At 40.4% G+C, this 25777-nt stretch overlaps 1 protein-coding gene across 1 annotated transcript in view; it reads left to right on the forward strand.

Moving 5' to 3' along the window:
* Positions 1-25777, forward strand: part of COL19A1 (collagen type XIX alpha 1 chain) — a 258669-nt gene that overhangs the window by 225115 nt on the left and 7777 nt on the right. The window contains exon 18 of the mRNA XM_067562524.1: positions 12044-12097. Coding sequence (XP_067418625.1) covers positions 12044-12097 — 54 coding nt within the window. The remainder of the gene's footprint in view (positions 1-12043; positions 12098-25777) is intronic.

A 25777-nucleotide genomic window follows, 5' to 3' on the forward strand; every position in this document is an offset into this window, starting at 1 on the left:
TGCCATCACACACAAATTAATGAAAAGTGTTAAGAGCGAGGCGCGTACTTTTTGATAACTTATAGTCAATGAGTTAAAAGATTTTTTTCTTAGTCTATTTGTCTTGTGAAACACACTGTCTGCAAGCAGTTCTTCAACCGTTTCACTCTGTGGATCACTCCATAAAATATAAATCCACCCTGGGACCACTGCCTTTTGTCCAACTGCATAGTTTTCAAAATGTTTCATTCTGTGGCTCATCAGGAAGGGCTCTGTGAACCAAAGTTTATACCTGAGCCATAGCTGAGTATCCCTGGTCTATACTAATGCTTATGATTAAACCAAAGTGTCAGTTTTATTAAATTTTTCTGATGGTTGAACATTAGTAATATTCCCAATTTCAAACCATATTTGTGACAGTTTTCAGCCTTCACTGGGATATCTAGCAATCCATATTTCAGATCCTAGAAATGATGTTGCTGGACACAGTGAAGGGCAGCTGTGAGGGGTAGGTGAGTAAACTGGAATAGATTGTCCCTGCATTTATCCAAGAAGAAACAAAAGATCACACATTCTGTCATTGCCAAGTTCTTTAATTTTTTCTAACAAAATATTTTCAGAAAGAAAAATAGATGGTGATGTTCATTCATTGTATGTAAAAATAAGTAGATATTAATTCATCTTCATACAGCCATAGCGAAACCTCACTTGAAGTCCTGTGTACAGTTTATGGATCTTTTTGGTAGAGACATCGTACACTGGAGGGAATCCAAACAAGGATAATAGAATGAGTAAAGCAGTGATGTGGAACCTTATTGAACATAAATGCCAAGCATGATCTGTTTAAAGATAACAGTTGTCAATCTTAGGATTGGTTCTGCCCACATTTTTTGTATCAGTATAACATATTAGGTAAGGTTATCATGTTTTACGTATATAATTATAGTATTACAATCTCTAATGTGGATTTAGTTGTACTGGTATAGTTTATTCCTCTTCCCATATGGGAATAATTGTACTAACATAAGCACACGTACACCAGCATAATTCCATCCACAATAAGGTAATTGTGCCCCTTTAACTATACTGGTACAACAAAATCTACATGAGAGAACGTACTAAAATCTCTAAAGCGGTATTGCTTTCGTGAGTAGACAAGTCTATAGGGTGTTTTTTTCATTCCTTCTTTCTCTTCCAGTCTGTCACTCCTTCCCTTTTTTGCTTCTGTCATTTCTCTTCCCATTCTGTCTATATCAGTCTGCTATCTTCTCTTCCGTTGGCCACTCCTCTGCTGGATTTTAAATGGAGGTACCTGCTTCATGCACATGGACACATGCCCCTACTTTTGGCCTTGTCTTCCAGAGTCCAGGGCATAGTCCAGCACAGTTAGCACATATGCCCATAGGTTTGCTATCAGAAGATTAGCAGGTATGATTTATGAAGAGCTTATCATGTAACACCTGGACTCTACAAGAAAAATGAGATGGGAGATATGAGATCACCACCCATAAATTCTTTAGAAAGAATAGATAAAAGTAATTATTTAAGGTGACTAAAACAGAGGTTGAGTACATTAAATAAATATAGGAACATTTAAATTTGGTAGTAAAAAACATTTTCAACTGTTAAACAATGGCAAAAACTTCCATAAGGCAAATTCTGACCCAGCAACAATGAAGACTCTAAAGTAGTGCAGGGTAACAGGCTAGCGGGACCAAATTCAAGCGACATATACAGACTATGTATAAGTTGTACATTGGTAAGCGAGTCTAAATTAGTGTTATTTGTATACCTGGGGAGCCAAAACACAGTGTAAAGTATGCAAGTTTATACTGTCTTTACACTCCCTTGTGTATCTGGCCTGATGACTCCTAACCCTATCATCTGTGGCTCACTAATTTGTTCAGCACCTAAATTGTATATTATTGTTTTTATAAAATCAATATTTGTAGTGAGTTTATATTCACTTTCAGCCTAGTGTACAGTCTTGATTAAGAACTATGCCAGTACCGGAAAGGCAAATCATTATCGTTTGTAGATAGAGTGTTCAATAAAGAGACATTTTCTGTTCATCCCCTTTCAGGTGTCTTTTATGAAGTCTTTTTCTTCATGTATTCTCTGGGGCAAATCTTGCCCCCATTGAAGTCAATGAGAATTTTTATTAATGGGTTATAAAAGAAGATTTCTGTCATCTTATCTCCCCCAGATGATATTCTGCTTCCCCTTTGAGTATTTTTATTAAATAGTACATAGTTGTAAAATGTATTATTCCCTCCTGGTGCAGAATTCTTGATTTTGGTCCTTGCTCCCTATTGTTGTTTTTGAGTATTGTTCCATTATTTCAGTATTAGAGACTGAGCTGTGTGCTCATAGTTGTCACACTTCAATGCACAACAATTTATGCTGAAAACAGTAAATCCAAGAAACCTCTTAAATAAAACAGCAGCTCCCTCTAGTGTTTCTCTGTTAATTTTCCCGCCTTTTAAACAATTGACAATTATATGTCTCTGTAGTTAAAAATACAGTATGCCTTTGTTACTTGAGAAGTTTCCAAACATTATGACTCCGAAGCCAAAAACCATTCACCTTTCACATGCATTTCGTATTTTTTCTTGCTTGCTTAACAAACATTTCTGTTGAAAGTAAGACCATCTGTCTCACTAACTGTGTTCTTCCTCTGCTTCAGTCTTCACTGAAGTCAAAATGGTGAATTTGTGATTCTAAAGCAGGCATTTTCATAGCAAAACCCTGTGAGGTCATAAGCACAGGATTATGACTTCATTGCAGAATTGAGTTGATAAGAGCTTTCTACTGCAGTACCTGATTCACTTGCTAACAAAAATATCTGCAGGAATCAGCAACAAAGAAGTAGATGCTGGCAAAGTACATTTCTTTGTGTAAAATTATTCTCTTTTCAGTCTTGTTCCAGCAAGAAATTTCTCTTGAACATTTAAAGTAGTGTTGAGGGAAAGTGGAGAGGGAACTGAGTTCTGTATTTATATATGCTGTCAGCCTAATCCTGTATTGGCCCAACTCTGCAATCCTTAGACAAAACTCCTTTTAATTTCAATTAATGTTTCATCTGCCTAAAGGACTGCAGGGTCATAGTGTGCATGTTTGTATGCGTGCACATATTGCTTACTTCTAACATATTTTTTCAGGCTTCATAAATAACAAATGTCACTGTGTACTCTTGTCTATATTCTATAGCTTTTAGGGCCATTATGAGAGTCAGATAGTTAATGTTTGCAAAACCATTTGAAGATGAAATACAAATGCACTCATGGTACAAATGTGCTATAATGACAATATTTGCAGGGGAAACCGACCAATCATATTTAACTCATGACAATAATTATCATTTTATCCAATCATAACCACAGAATGACAATATGTGTTTAAAAATCTTTAAAGAACTGGAAACACCATCATTTAATAATCTGCACTGTCACATGCGTGGGTTATAGTTCCAGACTATACAGCTGCTAGTGACGTTGTTGACATTCTAATCTCACTTTGTGGGTCATTGGAATACAGAAAAACACCGTTACAGAACACATCAGTCAGCTAGTGAAATCCATCTGATGATCAAAAAGCTTTACACTGATTTGTTTTTCTTGCAACTCGGTCTTTTTTTCCTCCTCTTACAGGAGATTGTGCACAACAGAAAATTGTGGGACATTTCTTGATTTTTCTTGATACTTAGGTTGAAGGAGAGAATAAAGAGATTTCACTTGCTGTCTCATTCTGAATTGCCTTTATCTCTTTCTGTGGTCCCAGTTCTGCAGCCTTCACTGGGACTACTCACAAGAGTAAATGCTACTCAGTGATGCAGAACTAAGCCCTGTGTTTTCTCTTAATACCACTCTGATACTTATGGCTTTAATTTGTTCACTATACCTGTTATTGGGGAAACGAGATTGTTTCGAAGCTGACAACATCACACTCTCATAAATTAATCTTACTCTTGATATGAAGTATGCAAGGTTGTCTGTCTCTCTCCATATGTTTCTGGATGATTACTTCTGTTGCCCCCATCACTGTAGATGCATCCACCACATATCAACCAACAATCTGTTACTCATTTAGCCCCTATATAAAAGTAACTGAGCACCTCAGATAGGGAAGTACAGTTATCTCCATTTTTTAAGATAGGGAATGGAGACACAGAGGGTCTACAGTGTAATAAAACACCTCAGGCTGGCCCCCGTCAGCTGACTTGGGCTGAGGCTGCAGGGCTATAAAATTGCAGTGTAAACATTCAGGCTTGGGCTGAAGCCTGAACTCTGGGACCCAACCCTGAGCCCAAACATTTACAAAACAATTTTATAGCCCCACATTCTGAGCCCATGACCCTGAGTCACCTGCCACAGGCCAGCTGCAGGTGTTTTATTGCAGCATAGACTAGAGTGACTGTGACCTGTCCAAGATCACAGCAGAAATCTGAGGCAGAGCAGGGAACTAAACCCTGGGACTTCTGAGTCCGAGGCTAGCATCTTAAACTCTGGAAATCTGTCCTCTTAAAACTACTCTTTTCTGCTTTCTTTCTACCAAAACTCCTAAGATTATGGTTTTCACCAAGTGTCTATTTCTTGGGCATTGAAAATCTTCCTTAAAACACCACTCCAGAGTCACATGATGCGTCATATCAAGGTCTCTTTCTCATCATTGAGTTCAAGGTTGTCTGGGAAACATTTGTTATTTTTTATTAGTGTTATCATAGCACCGAGGAGTCCCAGTCATGGACCAGGACAACATTGTTCTAGGTGCTATACGAAACAGAATAAAAAGAGAGCTCCTGCCCCAAAGAGTTTACATTCTGCTACTTGCATGTATATCTTTAGCAATAGTTGTTTCTTGAAATGTAGTCTTTGTGTTGCTTGCTTATTTTTTAAATGATATGGAACTTCATTGTTCTACGTGACCCCTTTTAAAATCTCTCTTCTTGTGCATGTTCCCCATGAAGCAGTGGGTGAGAGTGTTCCTGGGCTACTTGTATTCTGTCTGTTTAATTCTGTACACTTCTAGTCTTTTGTAATTCAGTATATATGTTAGTGCCAACAGCCTAGTTATCTTAAGTAGCCAGCAGTTTGCCTTGGAAATCTCATTTCCTCTGCCTCAAGAATTATTGTAATTCTACCAATATTTTGAAAGTGAACGAATGTTATCAGTTAATTACAGTAAACAGAAAATCAAAGCAATGGTTAGTGGAGACCGTTAGTAGAGTTTCTAGCATTGCAGGATTTTTCTCAGCCTTTGGAAGTATATTGGAAAATCCCTGCAGTAGTGCTGTAGTGTCTGGTAGTGGTTGGTCCTATTGGTTGGTTCTGTTTGTTTTTTGTCCGGTTGGTTTTAAAAAACATGATAACACATGATTTGTTTTATTTATCTAATCATGGTAGATGTCATGCCTTTATGGCTTTTAGCGGCTTCTCTTTGGTGTAATTACTCTGTCACAAATTTGTGCTGAAGACCCTCATGTTTCTTTATATTCCATTAAGCAATAAATAATGGGGGAGCAATATGATGTGGAAGGAAGTGATTACTCTGAAATATTTCTCAGATGAGTAGACAGACTGATTGTATTGAAAATTCACTTTTTCACTTCTAATCCTGTGAAAATCAATCCAAAATGCGGATAACTACTTCCCTATCTGAGGTGCTCAGTTATGCTGTGTCAGCAATGCAACATACTTAATGTAAATTATATTGATACATTCTATGTGCTATGAGACTGAAGGGATATTTTCAACAGTCTCATCTTTACTGACAATGCAGATGAAGTGTAAAACTGAAAGGATCACAATATAATTTAGAAAAAAGTTTCAAAATGTATTTAAAGGCATTTTCACTTATGTTGCCACATCTTTGCCTCCAACTTCACTACAAAAATAACACCTTAAAACTATGTGTAATTTTTGGAAAACAATCAGGACATACTTTTAGTACCTTCTTTATTCATACAACCGTAATCCAGCTGTGCTTCAGTTCCCTCAATTACATAACTCAATATACAGTCTAAAAACTGACAAATCCAGCTAAAGTGAGCACTTCACTGATATTCACAACGGAGCAAGTTTGAAAAGTGTCCAAAGTAGCAGATGTGAAAAACCCTCATTCAAAAGATAGAAGCTGTCTTTGCAGTGTTCCTTTACCCACCATTAATCTTATTGCTTCTGACCTTGTGAACCAGTCATAGTAGGTCTTTTTTAGCCAAAGGGGCTTGTAAGTTGTAGCTCTTTCCCAAGTATTTTACAGGCATGTTGATATAGAAAAGTAATGTGAAAAGAAAATAAAGACTGGTTCTGACAGGGTTTAGACATATAACCAAAAGTAGGAATATTTCTGCTGCTGAGTGATACTTTTATTTTATTCATAGTCTTTTTTTTATGATACTCATCACTGTAGTACCTGGGCACCTCAATTGCTTTAATAAATAGTGTCCTCACATCATTCATGTATAGAGGGAAGTATTATTTCTGTTATTACAGATGGAGAAACTAAAGCAGCGAGATTAATTGGTTTTCCTAAGGTAACACTGGAAGTCTGTGGCAGTCAGGAATACAGTCCAAGTATCCTGAGTCTTGCTCCATTGCCTTAATCATGAAACAATCCTGCATTGCATTGGCTAAGACAGTTCTATGAAACTGTGACACACCTAAGGCATTCATTCCATTTTGTCATAACTGATTTATTTCATATATTGAGCAATTTCTGAGAGGTCAGGATTGGTGGTAGACATAGCAGTGCAATCCTTCCTAATAGCTCAATTACACTTGTTTTATTTGTGAAGGACTAGGAAAAGCAATGGCATATCAGTAAGTGAGTTAGGAAGGTAAACTTGCTTTTCTGACCTCTTAGAGCATCGTGGAAACCTTACTAGATCATGGCACTGTAAATTTGAAGCCCCGAGACTGACATATAGTGATTTAGCCATGCAATTATGGAACAGCACCAGCACAGGCATTACATCTTAAACTTAAGTATTAGAATACATATTCCACTGTTAACTTTACAAATCATACCTGAGAGAAGCTTCACGTTTGAAATGTCATGGCTACATTTACTTTATATTTCTACCGTGAATTTAAGGTGACACTTTGGGTTCCTGAATACAAGCAATAGACTTGATTGTGGCTTGATCCCATTTTCCATCTTGGGGATGAAGAGACTATGATGAGGCAGGCATGAGATCTCCATGAGTGTATGCAAAGGTAACATCTGCTGTGCCTTTTAATAGATTGCAGTGGGAACTTTCTCCCACCCTGATCCAGCTCTTTTGGCTGGGCTTATGGTTCTATAATTGCCCTTTCCCACCCTGTATGGTGTTTCTAGGGCTGCTGTCAGTGCTAAAGTGCTCCAGCCCTTTTGCACCTACGATAAAGGACTGCAATTATGCCAGGTTCAGGCGCACATTTGTGAGGAAAATTTTGTTGTGCCCTCCTCCTTCTCTTTCTCTCCCCCCACAATCTCAACTCCCACTTTTTCTGTGCACCTGTGCAGGGCTAGATAAAATCTAACCCTCTGAAACAGGGCATGCGTTTCGTAATTACGCTTGTTTTGTGGTTGTGGGCAACTGGCCTTCAGCTTTACATCTCCGAATACCCCTGCGCTGTGCTATTATGATATAACACTTCTTTCCCAGACTTTATTCTCTAATCCATCATTTTTAAATAACTTCTGCCTGTATGACTTTCAGTTGGCTTTACTGTCTTCTTAGCTTTTTATCTCCACAAACTCCCTGGGGAGTTCTGGAAGAGCTTGTACCCTTGAATGCCTCTCTCCCATTCATTCACTTTCATCAGGGCAAAACATTTCCCCCCTAGAAAGTAACATTCTCTTTGATTACTTGAAAACAGGGGCCTGTTTTTAATTTTTAAAGTACAGTACCTCAAGGAAGATTCGCTGATAAGAGATCCCATCAGGATTTTACAGAATGGTGTTCTACATATGTGGGAAAACTTTGTGTTTGCCATTCTGCACTCTTATGGAACAGGTAGCTTGCAGGAAAAGGCTTTTGGGTCAGAATGCAAATCATGCTCCCTTGTCATTTCAGATTTACCTCATTTAAATGCTTTGTTAAAACATGATTATATAGGAGCCAAATGACGCCACCCACAGGAAATACATCCTTGGACTGCCATGTTACTTCAGCATGGAAAACAAAATCATTGAATTAATGCTATATTGTTGACATAATTGCTTTAAATTGTGATCATTCTTAAGACTTTGTTGAAATAATGATTACTCAATCTAGCCTGATGTCTCAGTGTATTGGGAAGGACCAGGAGCCCCTGTTCTGAACCAACCTTGAAACTCTTAACTCCTTAGGCAAGTAAGTAGTAGGAGTTGATTGTATCCTGAAAGTGACCCTTTATTTCCAAGGTTGAGAAGAAAAAGGGGAAGTTGCACTTTTCTAGTTACAGAGCTGCCTGATCCCTTCAGACACCGGTTGAATTCAGTGGTCCTGTGTCCTCTTAAGAAAGGGAAAATTGAGTTACACTTGGAGAAAAGTTCCAGAGGGGTAGCCATGTTAGTCTGTATACAGCAAAAACAATGAGAGTCCTGTAGCACCTTAAAGACTAACAAATTTCTGCGAGCATGAGCTTTCGTGGGCTGCAACCCACTTTGTCAGATGCATGAAGTGGAAATCACAGATAGGAGGTGTGTGTGTGTGTATATATATATATATATTCATCCAGAGGTAAGAAACAACAATGGGGAGGGCAAGTGCTAACAAAGTCAATTCAGTTAGGGTAGATGAGGCCTATTCACAACCGTTGATTAGAAGGTGAGAATGTGTGAACAGTGACAATTACTTCTTGTAATGCGATAACCACTCCAAGACCCTATTATATATACACACACCCCTCCTATCTGTGATTTCCACTTCATGCATCTGACGAAGTGGGTTGCAGTCCACAAAAGCTTATGGCCCAGAAATTTGTTAGTCTTTAAGGTGCTACAGGACTCTCGTTGTTTTTACTTGGAGAAAATATACTTGGAGAAAATAATTGGATGAGTGAAAGACATATAACCCTTCCTCAATATGTACATGAGAATGCATCTCCTTATTATATGCTTTTGAAGGGGCAAGAGCAAGTCTTATGTGCAGAAGCTATTATTTCCTGTTACTACCTCCCCACACAAAAGAATATATTGACTATACTCATTGCTCATTCTTCAGTGTGACTTAGTGGAGAGCGAGGCAGTGTCGACTTGTGGATAGAGTTCCAGACTGGCACTTAGGAGACCTGCATTCTATTCCCAGCTCTGCCGTTGGGTGACTTTGGGCAAGTTACTTAATCTCTGTGTGCCTCAGTTTCATCAACTGTAAAATGAGGATAATGATAGTGACCTCTTTTGTAAAGCACTTTGAGATATATGGAAGAAAATAATATTACATAAGAGCTAGGTATAATGAAAATAATAATGTCACTTATGATAACCTAATATTCTTCACAAAAAGCTGGTTTATGGAAAAGCAGCATGAAAATATATATATATCACCATGAGAAGAATCCTTTTCTGATATCAGTTATGTTCTTATTGTAGCAAGATATGTGTCATTTTTCATTCCAATCATAGTTGGAGTTCCATTACTCCTGAGAGCTATTATTTTCTCAGAAGTTATATCAGGTAGCTTCCATGAATCCATCACTACAACTTTTATGTCCAGAACAATTGGTACCACAATGCAAAAGTATCACATAACAAAGATCTTCTGTCACATTAAGTTCACAAGTAGCATCTTTCATACACATTAACATGTGGAACTGTCAGAGATATTAAGAATGTCATCTGTGGCAAAGCCATTGTGTATATATATAGCTGTAGCCAAATTGTTCCTTACATTTTTCTTTTTTCCCAAACTATCTGATATTTTATAGTAGCTACTCTAAAATTGAACAGTTGGATTTGTTTGAGCTCCTGCAGCATTTCTCCTTTATTCAGAAAAAATCTCTGTTGCTTTACATTTACAGAGACATAAATATTTATCATTTCAATATTTCCCTTCTGGCTGTCTAGGCCTGGATGGTTTTATGCAAAGCATAACATTGTTTGGCCATGTCCCATTTGGACATTCCTAAATTTGGGAGCTTTCTGAGGTTGGCCTTCTTGATGTGATCAAGAGCCAACACCTTTTTTGGGTTTTTATTGAGACTCCTTTGAAACCTCTTGATGTTCCACTCTTTTGACTTTAACATTGGCTATTAATCTGAAAGCCTTCGCTACTATCCACTTAAGCCAACTGAAAACAGTAGAATTCTAATATTGAATGATTCCCCAATCTCTGTGTTACTACTACTGGGCTACTAACGTCTTGCAGATGACAGTAATGTACTACAAATCCTTGGACATAATCATAGAGTTTGTCTATAGATTCATGCTCTGAAGATTTCTAAAGCTTTTTTCTTCTTTCATGTTGCCTAACAATATTTATATTTTCAGTATATAACATCTTGAAGTTCTTAAAAGACTAATAAAGAGTTTATACAAAATATAAAGATATTTGAGATAAAATAGAAAGATTATTTCAGACTGAAATGTAGTTACTTCTTCTGGTGAAAGAGTCAGCTATTTAATAGGGCACAGCATCACTACATGACCTTTTAGGACAGGAAGTGAAAATACTTTATCCAATTGAAATTACAGGGGAAATTTAGATAAGCAGAACGTAATTTTCCTAATTGAAATTTTGCCAGGAAAGCAGAGTTAATATCCATACCTTTCAAAAAGTACCCAAAGACATTTTATGATCACGAGTAATCAAGACCTCTTCTTGATATTTCATGCAAAAGACAATGCTTCCAGGAGCACAGTACCATCTAACACCATGGAGGAATATCACTTCACTATTGATTCTAAGGGCAGAATGCTATCTCCTGAGTCACTGACACTAATTCTTCCAATGCATGCATTTACTGGAGGTCCCCTGTCTACTTACTAACCTGGCTTCCCTCAGTATAACATAAGCAAGTGTAACCTTCTGCTAGGTGCAGTTGGCAGCAACATGGGCCAGGTTAAATATCATTCTAGGGATTCCTTGTGACAATGCATAACAGAACCTTGGTCAGTGAATACCCACAGTTCAGTGGAGCATTCACATGGGTTCACCTCCTATCCTGAAAAAGGGTCACGGGGGTGTCAAGCAATACCTCCACTACTGCCGCTATCTCTGCAACTTAGTTGCTGCTGCTGTCTCTGCCGCCACTGCCCATGGCTGCTGTCTTAGTTATATTTGCCACTGCTCACCCACTCTTATCGTTGCTGATGCTTGCTGCTCACTGACATTTCTGCAATGTCTCATTCTGAGATTCCATCACTTAGCGCAGTTTTAATAGTGAGGAACCTCTCTGTTGCTGCCTCTTCATTGTCTTACACTGCAACACTGTCGTCACATCACATCTAAAGCTTAGCCCGTAGACCTGCTCCTCAGTGATTTCAGCTGTAGTAATCACTGTACAGAAACAAGGACTCTCAACTGAGTCCAATCAGCTCTGTCCTTAAACACTGGAGCGAAGGGAGTCAAATGGTGTCTAGGATACTTTAGGCAGAGTTCACGCCATCAGGTAGGAACACCTGTCCCCATCCCCTCTCATCGGTATTGGGATTTGGCCCTATCCCCTGCTTGGCAAGTGTTCAATTTAGGGTGACCCCCTCACTCAGGGCATGATAAACAGGGATCCTGTTTGCCGTGGAAAAATGCAGAATTCACATTTTTACAGAAAATCCTTAGTTTTTACATTTGTTTTACATTTGTTTTACATTTTACATTTTACATTTTGTTTTACATTTGTTTTACATTTGTTTTACATTTTGTTTTACATTTGTTCCCAGAATTGGAGGACTTTTTCTTCCTTAAATGATGCACTCTTTTTACAGTAATGGTAGTTCTTTTATTTATCCAGAAGTAATGATAATGAGCTTAGAACTAATAATATACTATATAACCAAATAAAAAATGTGAGATCTTTTAGCGTATGGAATAGTTTTAATACAGGTATATGTAACTTAAAGAGTCTCTATTTGAAAAATCTCTTCCCCTCCTCCCCCAATTTAGGGTCCTCCTGGGCTACCTGGATTTCAAGATTCCTTAAACAGGCATTATAACCAGGTATGGAAGTTAAATTTGTTTTTGTGTGTGTCTATGGACGTGCGACAGAGAGAGAGAGATTTGCCACTGGGCTTGATTCCAGCAGTGTGGCACAAGTGGGTCAGAAGCTCAGTCCAAGATCTGGCCATTTATATTGTATTTATGTGGTGTGCTCTGGCAATAGAGATTAGTCTGGGCACTGTGCTATATTTTGATTTAGAATGTAGATATCAATCTGCATTATACTATAAAGGCAGCTTTTACAATGTCATCCCAATTATTCTTTATAAAAAACATTCTAAAATGAGATTTGTAATCAACATGTAGAGAGCTATTCTTTCTCATCCAAATAATTGTAGCTGTAGAGATTCAGAACCAAATTTTCTAAGTCCCCATGTCAGGAACATGCACACACTCACATACACCATAAATTGGTTAATTGTGTACAGAGACATCTAATGCTCATTGAATCAGCCATTCTTGTGTCCACATGAAAATGAGATTGTGTATGTCTGAGTGTATTTGTTTGCTCAATCTTCAATTCTTGAAAGTTTGGCTTTCCAGTTATGAAAGGGACAGAAAATCAAATTTGATAGTTACTTTTTCAAAGGAACCATGAAAGTCTCTTTGATTGTCTAACAGTACTTTTCACTGAACTTCCATGAATAGCTGTATAAGAGAAAACTCATTAAAGCTTATTAAAGAGACAGAGTTCTCATATTTTAAAGTTATTAGATTTTAAAAAATAAGGTGGGAAGAAAGTAATGTAGGACTGATAGTTTTTCTCCCCTACTTATACATTCATCATATTCTTCTTTGATATCTTTTTTTAATATCCTTTGTAATGCACTATGAGATCTACTGATGAATAGCACTATATAAGAGATAGGTATTATTATTATGCTAGCAAACTAAGAAAATTAAATCCATTTTGAATCAACCTGAACTGAAAAACATGTCTTTCTTCCACAATCTTGGAAAAAGAATGCTGTACTTTAAGAAATTACAAGACTGGGAGCTATATACATATTACTTTCTCAAAAGCTATCTCATGGTTTACAAAACTCAGAGGTTTAACTTTCCCAAAACCGGATTATTAATTCCTCTTTTACCCTCAAAGACCTCAGTTAAATTCTTGTTTCTTAATCTGACCTGTGATGACCTTAGAACAGAACGGAAAATTACAAATTTTGGGTTGAGATTTGCAAAGCTATTTAAGTGAATTAAAGAAATGTTTTCCTTAAAAACTTAATGGTTACTTTGAATATACTTTGAATACTTGCTGACTAGAGTATTTCCTCAATAGTGGATTCCAAATATATTGTCACTCTTTTATGACACTAGTCATTTCAGATGTTCAAACAGCCTTCTCTAACGCTCTACATTTTCATTGCACTACCTCTAAGTTACATAGACTTAATTTAATCTTCCCTCCCACACCTACCAGATAAAAGTTCAAATTACTTTGACAATACTGTCAGTCATTCCTTTAAATTCTTACCAGAGATTTTTCCAGTGGTTGTGCAATCTGTTGTAATTAGAAATACGACTTGGCCTTGAGTTCAGTTTTCTGTCATAGTAAGCTGCTAAACCTTAATAACTGATTTTCCAAGCTCTGCTTCTTTTAAGGTGAGCAAAATTTACAGTAAGAAATAAATTGGGTCTATGTAGAAAACCTTCAAATGTACCTGTAAATGGACTATTCATATATATATATATATATATATATAGACTTGATGCAAAAATTACTGGGTGAATTCAATGGCTTATGTTATGCAGTAGGTCAGACTAGATGATCTTAAAAAGTCTTTTGGCTTTTAAATGTCAAATCCGATATATCACTGCCTTATAGTCTCATAGTTCATATTTTTCTAATGTAACGTGTACTGTGGAATGCCCGAACTCTGACTCTTTACAAAGCTTCTGAATGTTCATAAGGTTTTTTTTTAACCAAATTTTTACATTTTCCTTCTCAGTTGTTGGAGAGAACTACAGAATGTTTAAATGATTTCATCAATACTTATGGCACAGAGGATATATGTGAAGTGCAACTGATGCCATGATATGTCCCAATCAGTTGACTCATTCCATCAGATGCTTTCTGGATATAGGCCCCAGTTAAGGACACTGACTTTACTGGGACTTAAGCACATTCTTATGTGCTGTCCTGAGGAGAGATTTTTTCCTGATTCAGGGACTTAGTCTCTATGCTTGTTCTATCACCTTCCTGTGTGTGTATATCTGATCACTTGAGCAATTTCTTTTTCTTGCCAAAAAGTAAATTCTGTAATATCAAGTAGTTTCTTTGTCTACAGCTTGTTTCTTCAAGTTGCTTCTCTACTTCTGGGCTATTTGGCATCTTCCTTTTTTAAATTCCAAAGGCTCTCTTTGAATCCACCCTATTTAAGATTAATTCTAAAGCGACAGTGGAGGTCCTCAGGATTTGATATGCATCTGTCTACAGGAGTCCTGTTTCTCACCATCGTGAGGCTCTAAGAGTTACTAAGGCATCTTATGTTTCTCACTTAATGTCTTCTGGCAAAATACAGGCCAGCTGTTTGTTTCAAGAAATTAATCATCTTTTAAATCCTTTACACAGCACCAACTTACTCCTTCCTTCAGCTGTCCAGTGTGAAGAGTTTAATGACTTAGTCACAAGCAAGTAACTTTTCAATGAGTGCTAAATTTAGTATTTACTATGATAGCAGAGATGGTTTACTAGTCTAAACATCAGGTTTTAAATACCCAGACTCTCTGGAACCACAGGTTCAACTCTTAGCAGGGCAGACCATGACTTTCAACCACTGAAGCAAATAAATTTAATTCTGTGTAGTTTATGGTAGAGGGACATTTATGAGAACCTATCTGCTTTTCCTGGACATTAAACAATCCCATTGAACTATTCGCACAAGTAGGGGTTTGTTCCTGTATCCTTGACCTAAATTTCTGCATTCTCACACTGTTATATAATGTGGTGAATGCTCACTGGGCACTCCATTACATCTCTGAGGCGCCAAATCCCTTTACTGACAATACATCATTTGTAAAGTGCCTGTAAGATGAAAAGCTTTTTATAAATGTTCTGTAGATTACGAGAGTCCCTTCTGTACAGGTAACAATGGAATGCTGATTTCCTTGACTTTATGCAGCCTTTCAAGGATCTCTCAAGTTCAAGACAAATAAGGAAGTAGCACTGACAGATACCACTGAAGACCCATTGTAATTTAATAACCACTCATCTCTACCTATTTGTCTACATAGTCAGGGCATATTCTGTGCCACACCATGTGCAATTCTACTGACTTCAATATGGTTTCAGTGGGTTTAAGCACAGAATTTGGCCTTTAATTTGTAATTTATCATTATTTCAATGTACATAAATATAATGTCACTTAAGTTTTAAAATCAAATCTGCTTACATCATTAGACTGAATAGAAAACTGAATTTAATCAAATCAGAGGCACTGGAAAGAAAAAATTTAGAGCACAGTAGAAAGTGACTGGAAGTATATACATAAACTATTTTAGAAAATAGTCAAATGTTTCAAATGTTTGCTTTAATTTTTGAATAACTATTGCTACTTTCTATCACTATTTTCTTCTTCTAAATATTTTTCTTGCATTTTAAAAAATTAACAAAGAATGGATATTCAAAGAATATATAAAAATACCAGCTGGCTGATCTAATATTATCTTTCCCAAAAGAATGTTTTAAGTTTTTCCATATATGTAAATTCAAGACACATCTCAATACAAACAGTAGCTTATAGCCTATCTACATTCAATATATAGTAACTATTTGTGTCTGGTTTGTTCTCTTCACCACAGTAAACCACTACTCAGCAGTCATCATTGAGCTGCCTCTGCAGCTAATCCCAATATTACTTGACGACTCATGTAAATGAACTACTAAGTTGCCAAGAAATTGAAAAAATTCATCAGGATATAAAGATATACCTTTGTAAAATCATTAGGAATATTACTGAAGTTTATTTTTTGTTATTGTATCTCTTTTATTAATAATAATACCTATATAGTGCTTGTTATTAGTTAGTCTCAAAATATTTTACATCATGACCCCATTTTACACATGGGAAATCTGAGGCACAGAGAGGTAGTTACTTATCCAAGGTCTCCCAGCTGGCCACTAGGCCACACGGCCTTCACTACATATACTTGCTTTTTTTTTTTTTTTTTAAACCTTGTCTTCCCTATGTAAAGTTAAAGCAAAAAGCCATTGTATTGTATTGTATATTAAACATTGAACAGACCTTGTGCAAAAGGGTAAATACATAGAGTATAATATGTTATCTAAATAAAAATATAATTTGAAGCCAAATTGCTTCAATCAGTTTGCTTATTCTGAGGAACAGTGGGACTATACTGTCACTAATATCAATTCATCTCTTCCTTTATCAGTGCCTTCAAGCTGCTCAAAACTAAAATAAACATTTCTTGAGGTGCTTCTTCATACTAGAAAAGTGATATTTTTGTTGTTGTTCCTTTGTGTCACTCTTAAAAAATGTTCTGTGATAATGAATATAAAAATAATGTTCTTTCCAATGATTTAAAACAAAATTCTCCTCTCAGATCTTAACGGAAGTACTCAACATGGGTATTTTTCTCTCTTTATAAATGTCAAACTCCTATTAGTTGAATGGAATACAAATATGTAGTGTATATGTTATCTTATCCTCTCTGCTTGATGCTAAATTAGGATGTTTGCATTTACACATAAAATAACAAATCAGCATATGATATAATATTGCAAAGTTATGATAACTGCATATTAAATTTATTATAATATATTATATTAATTTATTATATTGCTTCACTTGCAATTCTTCACAGGGTGATACAGGACAACTAGGATTACCAGAGGCTGCTAGACATAAAGGACAAAAGGGGGAAATTGTAAGCATCTGAGACAAAAGGGCATGAGGAATTGCAAAATACTAACCAGCTTGTCACTGCTAAATTTACCTGAAGTCTCATTCATTTGGTTTGTTACAGTCTCCTTCATGAGAGGAGCAGATTTCATACTTGACCAGGTCCATGCAGTTTGGTATCAAGCTAGTATCTAACATCTGTCACTGTCCAGTAAGAGAAAGGTAGAAGAGAAAAAAATAACATATTTAAATATTTGAGTAATATTATACAGGGAAAAAATTTCTTATTGACCACTAGTGGTGTTCATGTCATGCCCTAAAACTAGAGACTTAATTACTCATTTAATCATTTTAGTTTGCATGGCAACAACTTTTTAAGCAGTCATATTTGTATCCACCCTTTTGTTCAATCCATCCTTAGTTCTTGTCCCAACAAACTCTTACGGAAGTGAATTACACAGGTTGGCTATTTTGTTCAATTAGTTCCAGGCTTATACCTCTTTAACATTGCTACATTTTCATTTTTGTAGTGAGAAATCTCTTTTATCATTTGAAAAGACACTACAGTATTTCTAACTGAAGGCTGTGGTACACCAGTCCCCTGCATGTTGGGCAGTGATTTGGGTGTACCATATGCGCAAAAACAAGTGCTGTAGGCACTCCAAGCATTAGGCCTGTCAGGTGCTTAGCACTTGGTGGGTTCCCACAAATAGAACTGGGTGAAATTTTTCAGACAAATAGTTTATTCACTGAAAAATGCAGTTCTTCTTCAAGTGCTTGCTCATGTCCATTCCCAATTTAGGTCTGTGTGCACACCACATGCACCAGTGCCGGAAAACTTTTCCCCCTAGTGATACCTCTATAAGCTGGCTCTAGCGCCCCCTGCAGCAGCATGCACATGTGCTCACATATAGGCGCTGCTGCCTCTCCCACCCTCTCAGTTCCTTCTTGCCGCCAGTGATGGTGCTGGAACGTATCTTTCCTTCCCAAATTCTCTTGCAAAAACTAGTGGTTTTTCTGTTGTTCTAGTGTATATAGTTAATGGTTTTTTAATAGTTAGTCATAAGATTGTAGTGAGAGTCCCAGGATTGGGGCATGCTCTGTTCCTTGGGATTTAAGCCCCAAGCTTCATGTAAGAAGCCTATGCTGAGGAGCAACCTGCATCAAAGTTGCCTAAAGTTTCTGGGGGAAGCCCACATCCGTGAGAGGTGCAAAATCTGTAAAAGTTTTCACCGACAAACTAAGAAAGACCAGGATATTCATTTTAAGGCCATCCTGATGGAGTCAGCACTTAGACCAATGTCGGAGCCCAGCAGATCAGACTCGGCACTGAGCACAGTAACCTCTGCACACAATGCCCCTCTGGCGCCTTCTTCATCCTCTTGGCATTGATCACCATCTGCGGGATCAAAAAAGAGATCTAAGAAGATACGCACCCAACGGGATCGGTCACCAACAGATAAGACTAAGGAGAGACCCGGCACTGGTGGGGAACTTATCGAAGGACAAGCTGGCTAACAGATCTGCTTGACAGTCCCCATCCCCCTGCCACCATTCACCGGTGCACAGATGGTCCCCAGAGTTAACACGCTCTCTAGGTCAAGACACTGGCAGACTGGGCTCTCACCGCTAGTCCCAAGAAGACCGGCACCGGGCAGCAGAGCATCCCTATGCGGCCTCGGAACAATGCAGGTCGCCGGATTCACAGCACGTTTCCCCAACACCTAGACCCCACTCTCCTGGTCCTTACAAGAAACTGAAGGACAAGAGCCAGTCCCGTCATGCCATCAATCAGGCTCTCCGTGCTGCTTACTGGTGCAAGAATTTCACCACGTTCCACACAGCATTGGGAGATATTCATAGTCGGCACTGCATTGGCTGTCGGACAATGGCGCCTCATCCTCAGAAAGCGAGGAGGTAATTCAGAGGAGGTAGACCCCGGCTCCAATGCCCGGCTTCCCGATAGTGCCATCAATGGGAGCGTGGCCGCAAGGACAATGGCCAGGACCATGGATTTACTGGTGGAGGTTTTCATCTGGGATCCTGCTGGCTGCTTCCGCAAGAGGTACTTTGGTACTGAATTCCTCTATTCCCCATGGCTCAGCACCATATCTAGACATGGAATCGGACCATGAAGATTCACAGGCCTCGAGTCTGGGGGGAGATCACCCCATTCAGAGCAGCGGCCCCTCCCCCACCTCAGCTACCAGCCTCAAAATACAGGAATTGAATGAACCAGTGGATGAGCTCTTTGGGATTCTGCTGTCAATAGCTCTCAGTAGAGTGGCCCTCCCTGTGCATGAAGGGGTGGTTAAACTGGAAAAAGCACTGTGGCAGACCCTGACCTTCTTGCCCCCCATGTCAAAGAAGACAGAGAGGAAATACTATGTACTGGCAAAAGGGTTCAAATACCTTTTCACCCACTTCTCACCAGGATCACTTGTGGTCACTGCTGCCAACGAGAGGGACAGACAGGATAAAGTGAGTTCGACCCCCAAAAATAAGGACGCAAAGAGGCTGTACTTATTCGATCCACAGCTAGCCTACAGCTATGAGTGGCAAACCAATTGGTGCTGCTGGGCAGGTATCATTTTAATATCTGGCAGTCACTAGAAAAGTTTATGGACTCATTGTCACCTCCCTTCAAACAAGAGTTTGAAGCCCTCTTGGAGGAGGGGAGAATGTAGCCAGGACATCCCTGCCTCCGATGCAGCGGACTCTGCAGCCAAGACCATGGCTTTGGCGGTATCGATGAGACGGGCTTCATGGCTGCAGTCCTCAGGCCTTCCATCAGAGAGAGGTCCAACAATCAATTCAGGACTTCCCCTTTGATGGCACGGCCCTCTTTGCTGAACAGACAGATTCTAGCGTGCATGGCATGAAGGACTTGAGGGCCACACTGTGGTCCCTTGGCCTATATACCCCATTGACATCCAGAAGGCACTTCAAGCCTGAACATCAGTAGCGGTTTGGGGACTATCCCCACAGGGATGCCTATGAGAGAAAGAATAAAGGATACAAAACATCAGAGCCGCTCGTCATCTGCTGCCTCTCAACAGGACTCCAGCCACCACAACCGAGGCAGAAAGCAGGCCTTTTGAAGATGCACCCGAGGGTGACCTACCAGTTCCACCCATGGATCCAACCCTCCTTATGTTCTCCTCCTGTTTAGCCCATTTTATCCCTGGGCTACCGTAACATCAGACCAATGGGTGCTCAGCACAGTGACTATTGGTTTACACCTTCCAGTTTGCCTCACTACCGCTTTCCCACCCTCCTTCCCCGTCCCTCTTCAGGGACCCCTCTCATGAGCAACTCCTCACTCAAGAGGTGCAAGCACTCTTATGGGTGGGTGCAGTGGAAAAGGTTCTCCAGGATCTATGGGATTGAGGATTTTATGACTTCCTGATCCCAAAAGCAAAAAGGAGGTCTGAGGCCCATCCTGGACTTAAGGCACATCAACAAGTACCTCAGAAAGCTAAAGTTACATATGGTTTCCCTAGACACCATTATTCCTTCACTGGATCCTGGCGACTGGTACGCTGCCCTTGAATTAAAGGATGCCTACTTTCACATTTCAATCTTCCCCAGTCACAGGAGGTTCCTACAATTTATGGTAGGAGACCGCTATTACCAATTCACGGTGTTTCCATTTGGCCTCTTGACTACACCAAGGGTCTTCACCAAATGCATGTCAGTGGTAGTGGCCTGCCTCCAAAGGAGAGGAGTGCAGGTGTTTTCTTACCTGGATGATTGACTCATCAAGGGCAGGTCAAGATCTCAAGTTCAGGCCAGCATCACAACTACCAAGAATGCTTGCCAAGCCCTAAGCTTCCTAATAAATGAGCATAAATCAACATTAGTCCCTGTGCAAAGAATAGAGTTTATCAGGACGATTCTGGACTCTACCAAGGCTAGAGCTTTCCTTCTGAAGGAAAGATTCTGGACAATGGTGGAGTTGATAGCTCGTATTTTGACCCTCCCCCTCACTACTGCAAGGGTATGCCTCAGTCTCTTAGGCCACATGGAGACCTGTACCTATGTGGTTCAACATCCCAGACTGCATCTCAGGCCCCTCCAGAGTGGCTTGCATTGGTATACTCACCAGTCAGACATCATCTGGACAGAATACTTATGGTCCCTCTGCAAATACTTACCTCTCTCTGACATGGTGAATGAGACCACATCAGGTGCACTCAGGAATGCCCTTTGAGACACCCCAGCCATTGGTTCTCCCATGCTTCGGGCTCGGGATTGGGAGCTCACTTGGGTTCCCTAAGAATCCATGGCATGTGGACTACAAGGGATCTGGCATTACACATCAATGTCGGGGAACTCAGGGCAATTCACCTGGCCTGTGCAGTTTTCCTGCCGCATCTCTCCAGCAAGATAGTGCAGATACTCACGGACAATATGGCTTCTGAATACTATATCAACAGACGGGGAGAGGCGGTCCCCAGCCCTGTGCAAGTAGACTATGTATTTATGGAACTTTTGCATCAGTCACAACATTCACCCAACAACAGTTTATCTCTCAGGTATCAACAACTCCACCACAAGCAGTCCTTCCAACTCGCATCTTCCAAAGGTAGAGCAATCCCCAAGTGGATCTCTTCGCCATCAGGGACAACAGAAAGTGCTATCAGTTCTGTTCCTGCCAGGGACAATGCAGGCTCCATCACTGACGTCTTTCTCCTCTCCTGGTCAGGGAGCCTCATATATGCCTTCTAGCCAATATCTTTGATTCACAGAGACTTGCTGAAGTTGAAGAGGAACAAAATATGGGTCATCCTGGTAGCACCGGCGTGGCCCCGTCAACATTGGTTCGGGATGCTTCTAGAGCTAGTGGGGCCCAGGCAATGGACCCTTCTGCCGCGTTTGGATCTTTTATCCCAAGATCAGTGTCACCTACTCCATCCAGAGCTGGCCTCCCTACCCTTGATGCCATGGATGCTCCGTGGCTGAGTCAGGAGGAACAGGCCTGCTCAACCCAAGTCCAAAGGGTGCTCTTAGAGAGCAGAAAGCCGTCTACCAGATCAGCTTACAGGGCTAAGTGGAAATGCTTCACATGCTGGATGGTTGGGCATGGTATTTCCCCCATGGAGGCAACAATCCCAACAATCTTGGAATACCTGCTCCACTTAAAGCATAGGGGACTGGCCTTCTCAACCAATAAGGTTCATGTAGCGTCTATATCTGCTTTCCACCCTCTGGTGGAAGGTAAAACAATTTTCTCACGTGAAACGATGGCCAGATTTCTTAAGGGGTTAGAAAGGCTTTTTCCACCAGCAAAAGACCCTTCTTCTCAGTGGGATCTGAATTTGGTATTCTCTGGACTCACTGGGCCCCTGGCCTCATGTCCCCTTATGTTCTTATCCTGGAAGATCGCTTTCCTGGTGGCTATTACATCCGCAAGATGGGTATCGGAGATCATAGCATTAACCTTGAAGCCCCTCTACACTTTGTTTTATAAGGACAAGGTCCAACTATGTCCGCACCCAGGCTTTTTGCCTAAGGAAGTCTCTCACTTTCACCTTACCTAGGATATATTCCTGCCAGTCTTCTATCCCAAGCCTCACAACTCCAGTGCAGAGAAGCGTCTGCATACTCTCAATGTGAGATGGGCTCTGGCATTTTACATCAACAGATTCCAGCCTTTTCTTCGCTCAATGCAACTCTTCATTGCGGTTGTGGGCCCAATGAAGGGACTGCCAGTGCCCTCGCAGCAACTCTCAAAGTGGATCATGGCCTGTATCCGGGCCTGTTATGAGCCCACTCAATGAGGACACAGGCTTCATCCGCAGCTTTCCAAGAGCATGTCCCCATTCATGACACCTGCAAAGCAGCTACCTGGTCATCAGACATATCTTCGTGTCCCATTATGCCTTGACGTTGCAAGCTCAGGACGATGCTGGCTTCAGCAGAGCGGTGCTCCAAGTGTCACGTCCATGAACTCCTGTCCGCCTCCAGGGACGCTGCTGGTGAGACACCTAAATTGAGAATGGACATGAGCAAGCACTTGAAGAAGAAAGAATGGTTACTTACCTCGTAACTGTTGTTCTTCGAGATGTGTTGCTCATATCCATTCCACATCCACCCTCCTTCCCCTCAGTCGGGGTTCCAGCAAAAAGGAACTGAGAAGGGGAGCCGGCAGCGCCTATGTGCGGGCACATGTGCTCGCCACTGCAGGGAGCGCTAGAGCCAGCTTATACGGGTACCACTACAGGAAAAAGGTTTTCTAGCACCTGTGCATGTGGTGCACGCACACACCTAAATTGGGAATGGACATGAGCAACACATCTTGAAGAGCAACAGTTACGACATAAGTAACCGTTCTTTTTGGTCACCTAAATCTATTTGAAATTTGACACAAAGTAGCCAAATAAAAATTTGGGAGTGGGGTGGAAGTTAGGCACCATTCACAAAACAGGACTGGGTGTGTGCCATCCCCACCTTACAACCTCTAACCCCCTGGGTTAGGACATTTACTTAGGATGTGGGAGACTTGGGTTTAGTTTCCCTCCCCCCACCTGATAGGGAGAAGGGATTTGAACTTCACTGTCCTACATTGTAAAACAGTGCCCTAGCCACTAGGCTATGGGATCTTCTGGGGTGGGTAGCTCTCAGTGTCTCCTGTTCAAGCTGTTTCATTGTGTATAAATAATGAAAGAGTCAGTGGAGCAGGGACATGAACTTGGTTTTCTATCTCCTAGATGAGTGCCCTACTCACCAGGCTCTAGAGTCATTCTAATTTTCTCTTCCTGGTCCAATGACTGTTCAAGTATTTTATATAAAGTGGAATAGCTTCAACAGGAGAGACTGAGAAAGGCCCACCCAAGTCTACACTATTGCCCAGGGGTTATGGCACTCTCATGTAGTGGTTGATATCCCTGTGCCAAAGATGTTTTAATTACTTATACACAGTGGAACAGTTGGAATAGGAGGGATTGAAAAAGGTGTACCTCAGAGTATTCCTGTAGCCTAGTGGCTAGGATATGCTCTTACATTGTGAGAGACCCAAGTTCAACTCCTTTCTCCACAGAGGGGAGAATTAAACATGGATCTCCCAGTTCCCTAACCACTGTGCTAAAGAAGTATAACAGTGGTGGGAGGGGCACCAGCATCTCCTTCACTTTCTTTGCTTTTATGTGAAAAAATGTATGGAAATGAAATGGTTAGTTTAAAACAAAAGTTTGTTCACCTGAACATAATTTTTCACCTACTTGTTTGATTTGCCAAAATTTTTGGGAATATTCTACTTAAGGTCAAACTGATTTTTTTTAACCACCAGTGACCTGAAAAATCAGGTCCCACCTCTACCCATAAACACTCATATAGTATGATCAATTACGAGGGCTGCCAGAAATAAATATTGCATTTTCCCTAGGCACCTAGGTTAACAGTTCCAAATTAAAAGAGAGAAACTTAAAACACAACAATTTTATAAAGTAGTATGAAGGTCAGTGACCTCAGGCCTAGTGCCACGGATATTCCCTGCAGGAGTCAGTAATGCACTGGCCTGGAGATTTTAATAGCCAGAATTGTTTCTTGGTCTGTCATCTTCAGAGCCATCCATGTGGCCCAGCTATTTGCAGGCTGCTCCTAAGTAACTGCCAATCCCAACTAGCCATGGGGACCCCCTGACCATGACAGGATGCTTCCAAACCTGGCTCTCAGCCTTTCCAAGATATCTGACTTTCTCTCCACAACCACCTGTTAGGCTGCTGCCCCCAGCCTGCTACTCCAGTCATCATGCAGCCTCTTGTTCCCTCCTGAGCTAGGTCATAGAATCATAGAGTTGGAAGGGACCTCAGGAGGTCATCTAGTGCAACTCCCTGCTCAAAGCAGGACTAACCAGGACTAATCTCAGCTAAATAATCCCAGCCAGGGCTTTGTCAAGCCGCAGTTTAAAAACCTCCAAAGATGGAGATTCCACCACCTCTCTGACTTCTGATAGTGCTTTGCTTTACTGTACTGGAGGGATTATGGAGCCCTCTACTTGGTGAATGTTGAACGGGGGGTTAACACAGTGCTCAATAATGAGCTGGGAGGTTTATTACAATATTTTTAATCTCCACTGCTTTGAAATACAGTATATCCAACTGCAAAAGTTCAAAAATTATGTCAGACCTCCCCAACCCGCCCCCCCCCCCCCAAAAAAAAAAAAAAAAAAAAAAAGCCCAACAATTGATTTTACGTTTCCTCCTGCAACTCTCACAGCATTTTCTGGCCCCAACTCCACCTCTGCTCCTGCAGCTCCCAGGGTTCTTCACCCCATTTCTCAGGTCTGCGGGGAAGGCTACAGTGGGTTCCTCTTTGTCTTCCCAGGTCTGGGTGTGGGGAAAAGTTCCTTCTCCCACTTCCCAGGTCTGGTGTTTCATGGAGTGAGGACGAGCACACAGGGGAGATTAGCCATTTTCAACAGGAGGGAAGGAGAGGAGGGAGCTTGCTGGGCTCTTTCTGATCCTTTTCCCCTGTCCCCTCTGTGAAATGTCATCTGGTCCCTCTCCACCTTACCTACCCAAAAACTCAGCTCCTAAGGTTTGGGAGCGAGCTCTACCTGCTTCCTGCAGCAGCCCTGGTTGGGCTTTCTTCCCCAGGAGGCTGGGGAGTTGGGAAGGCAACCTGTCAGATGACTTTTTCCCCCAGTGAGCTGAAATTCTCGTGTGATCTTGAGACTGGCTTCAGCAGGGGCCAAAATTGTATGACTCACGATGAAATTTTGACAGTTTGTAGCATTGTAATGCTCTTTTAGAACTCTGAAAACATTGTCTTCTTTTGATCACTTCCTCCATTTTCTTTAGGTCTGAAT

The sequence above is a fragment of the Emydura macquarii genome, unplaced genomic scaffold (assembly GCF_026122565.2).
Source record: "Emydura macquarii macquarii isolate MOO-44397 ecotype Brisbane River unplaced genomic scaffold, CSIRO-AGI_Emac_v2 contig_2437, whole genome shotgun sequence".
Classification (NCBI taxonomy): domain Eukaryota; kingdom Metazoa; phylum Chordata; order Testudines; family Chelidae; genus Emydura; species Emydura macquarii.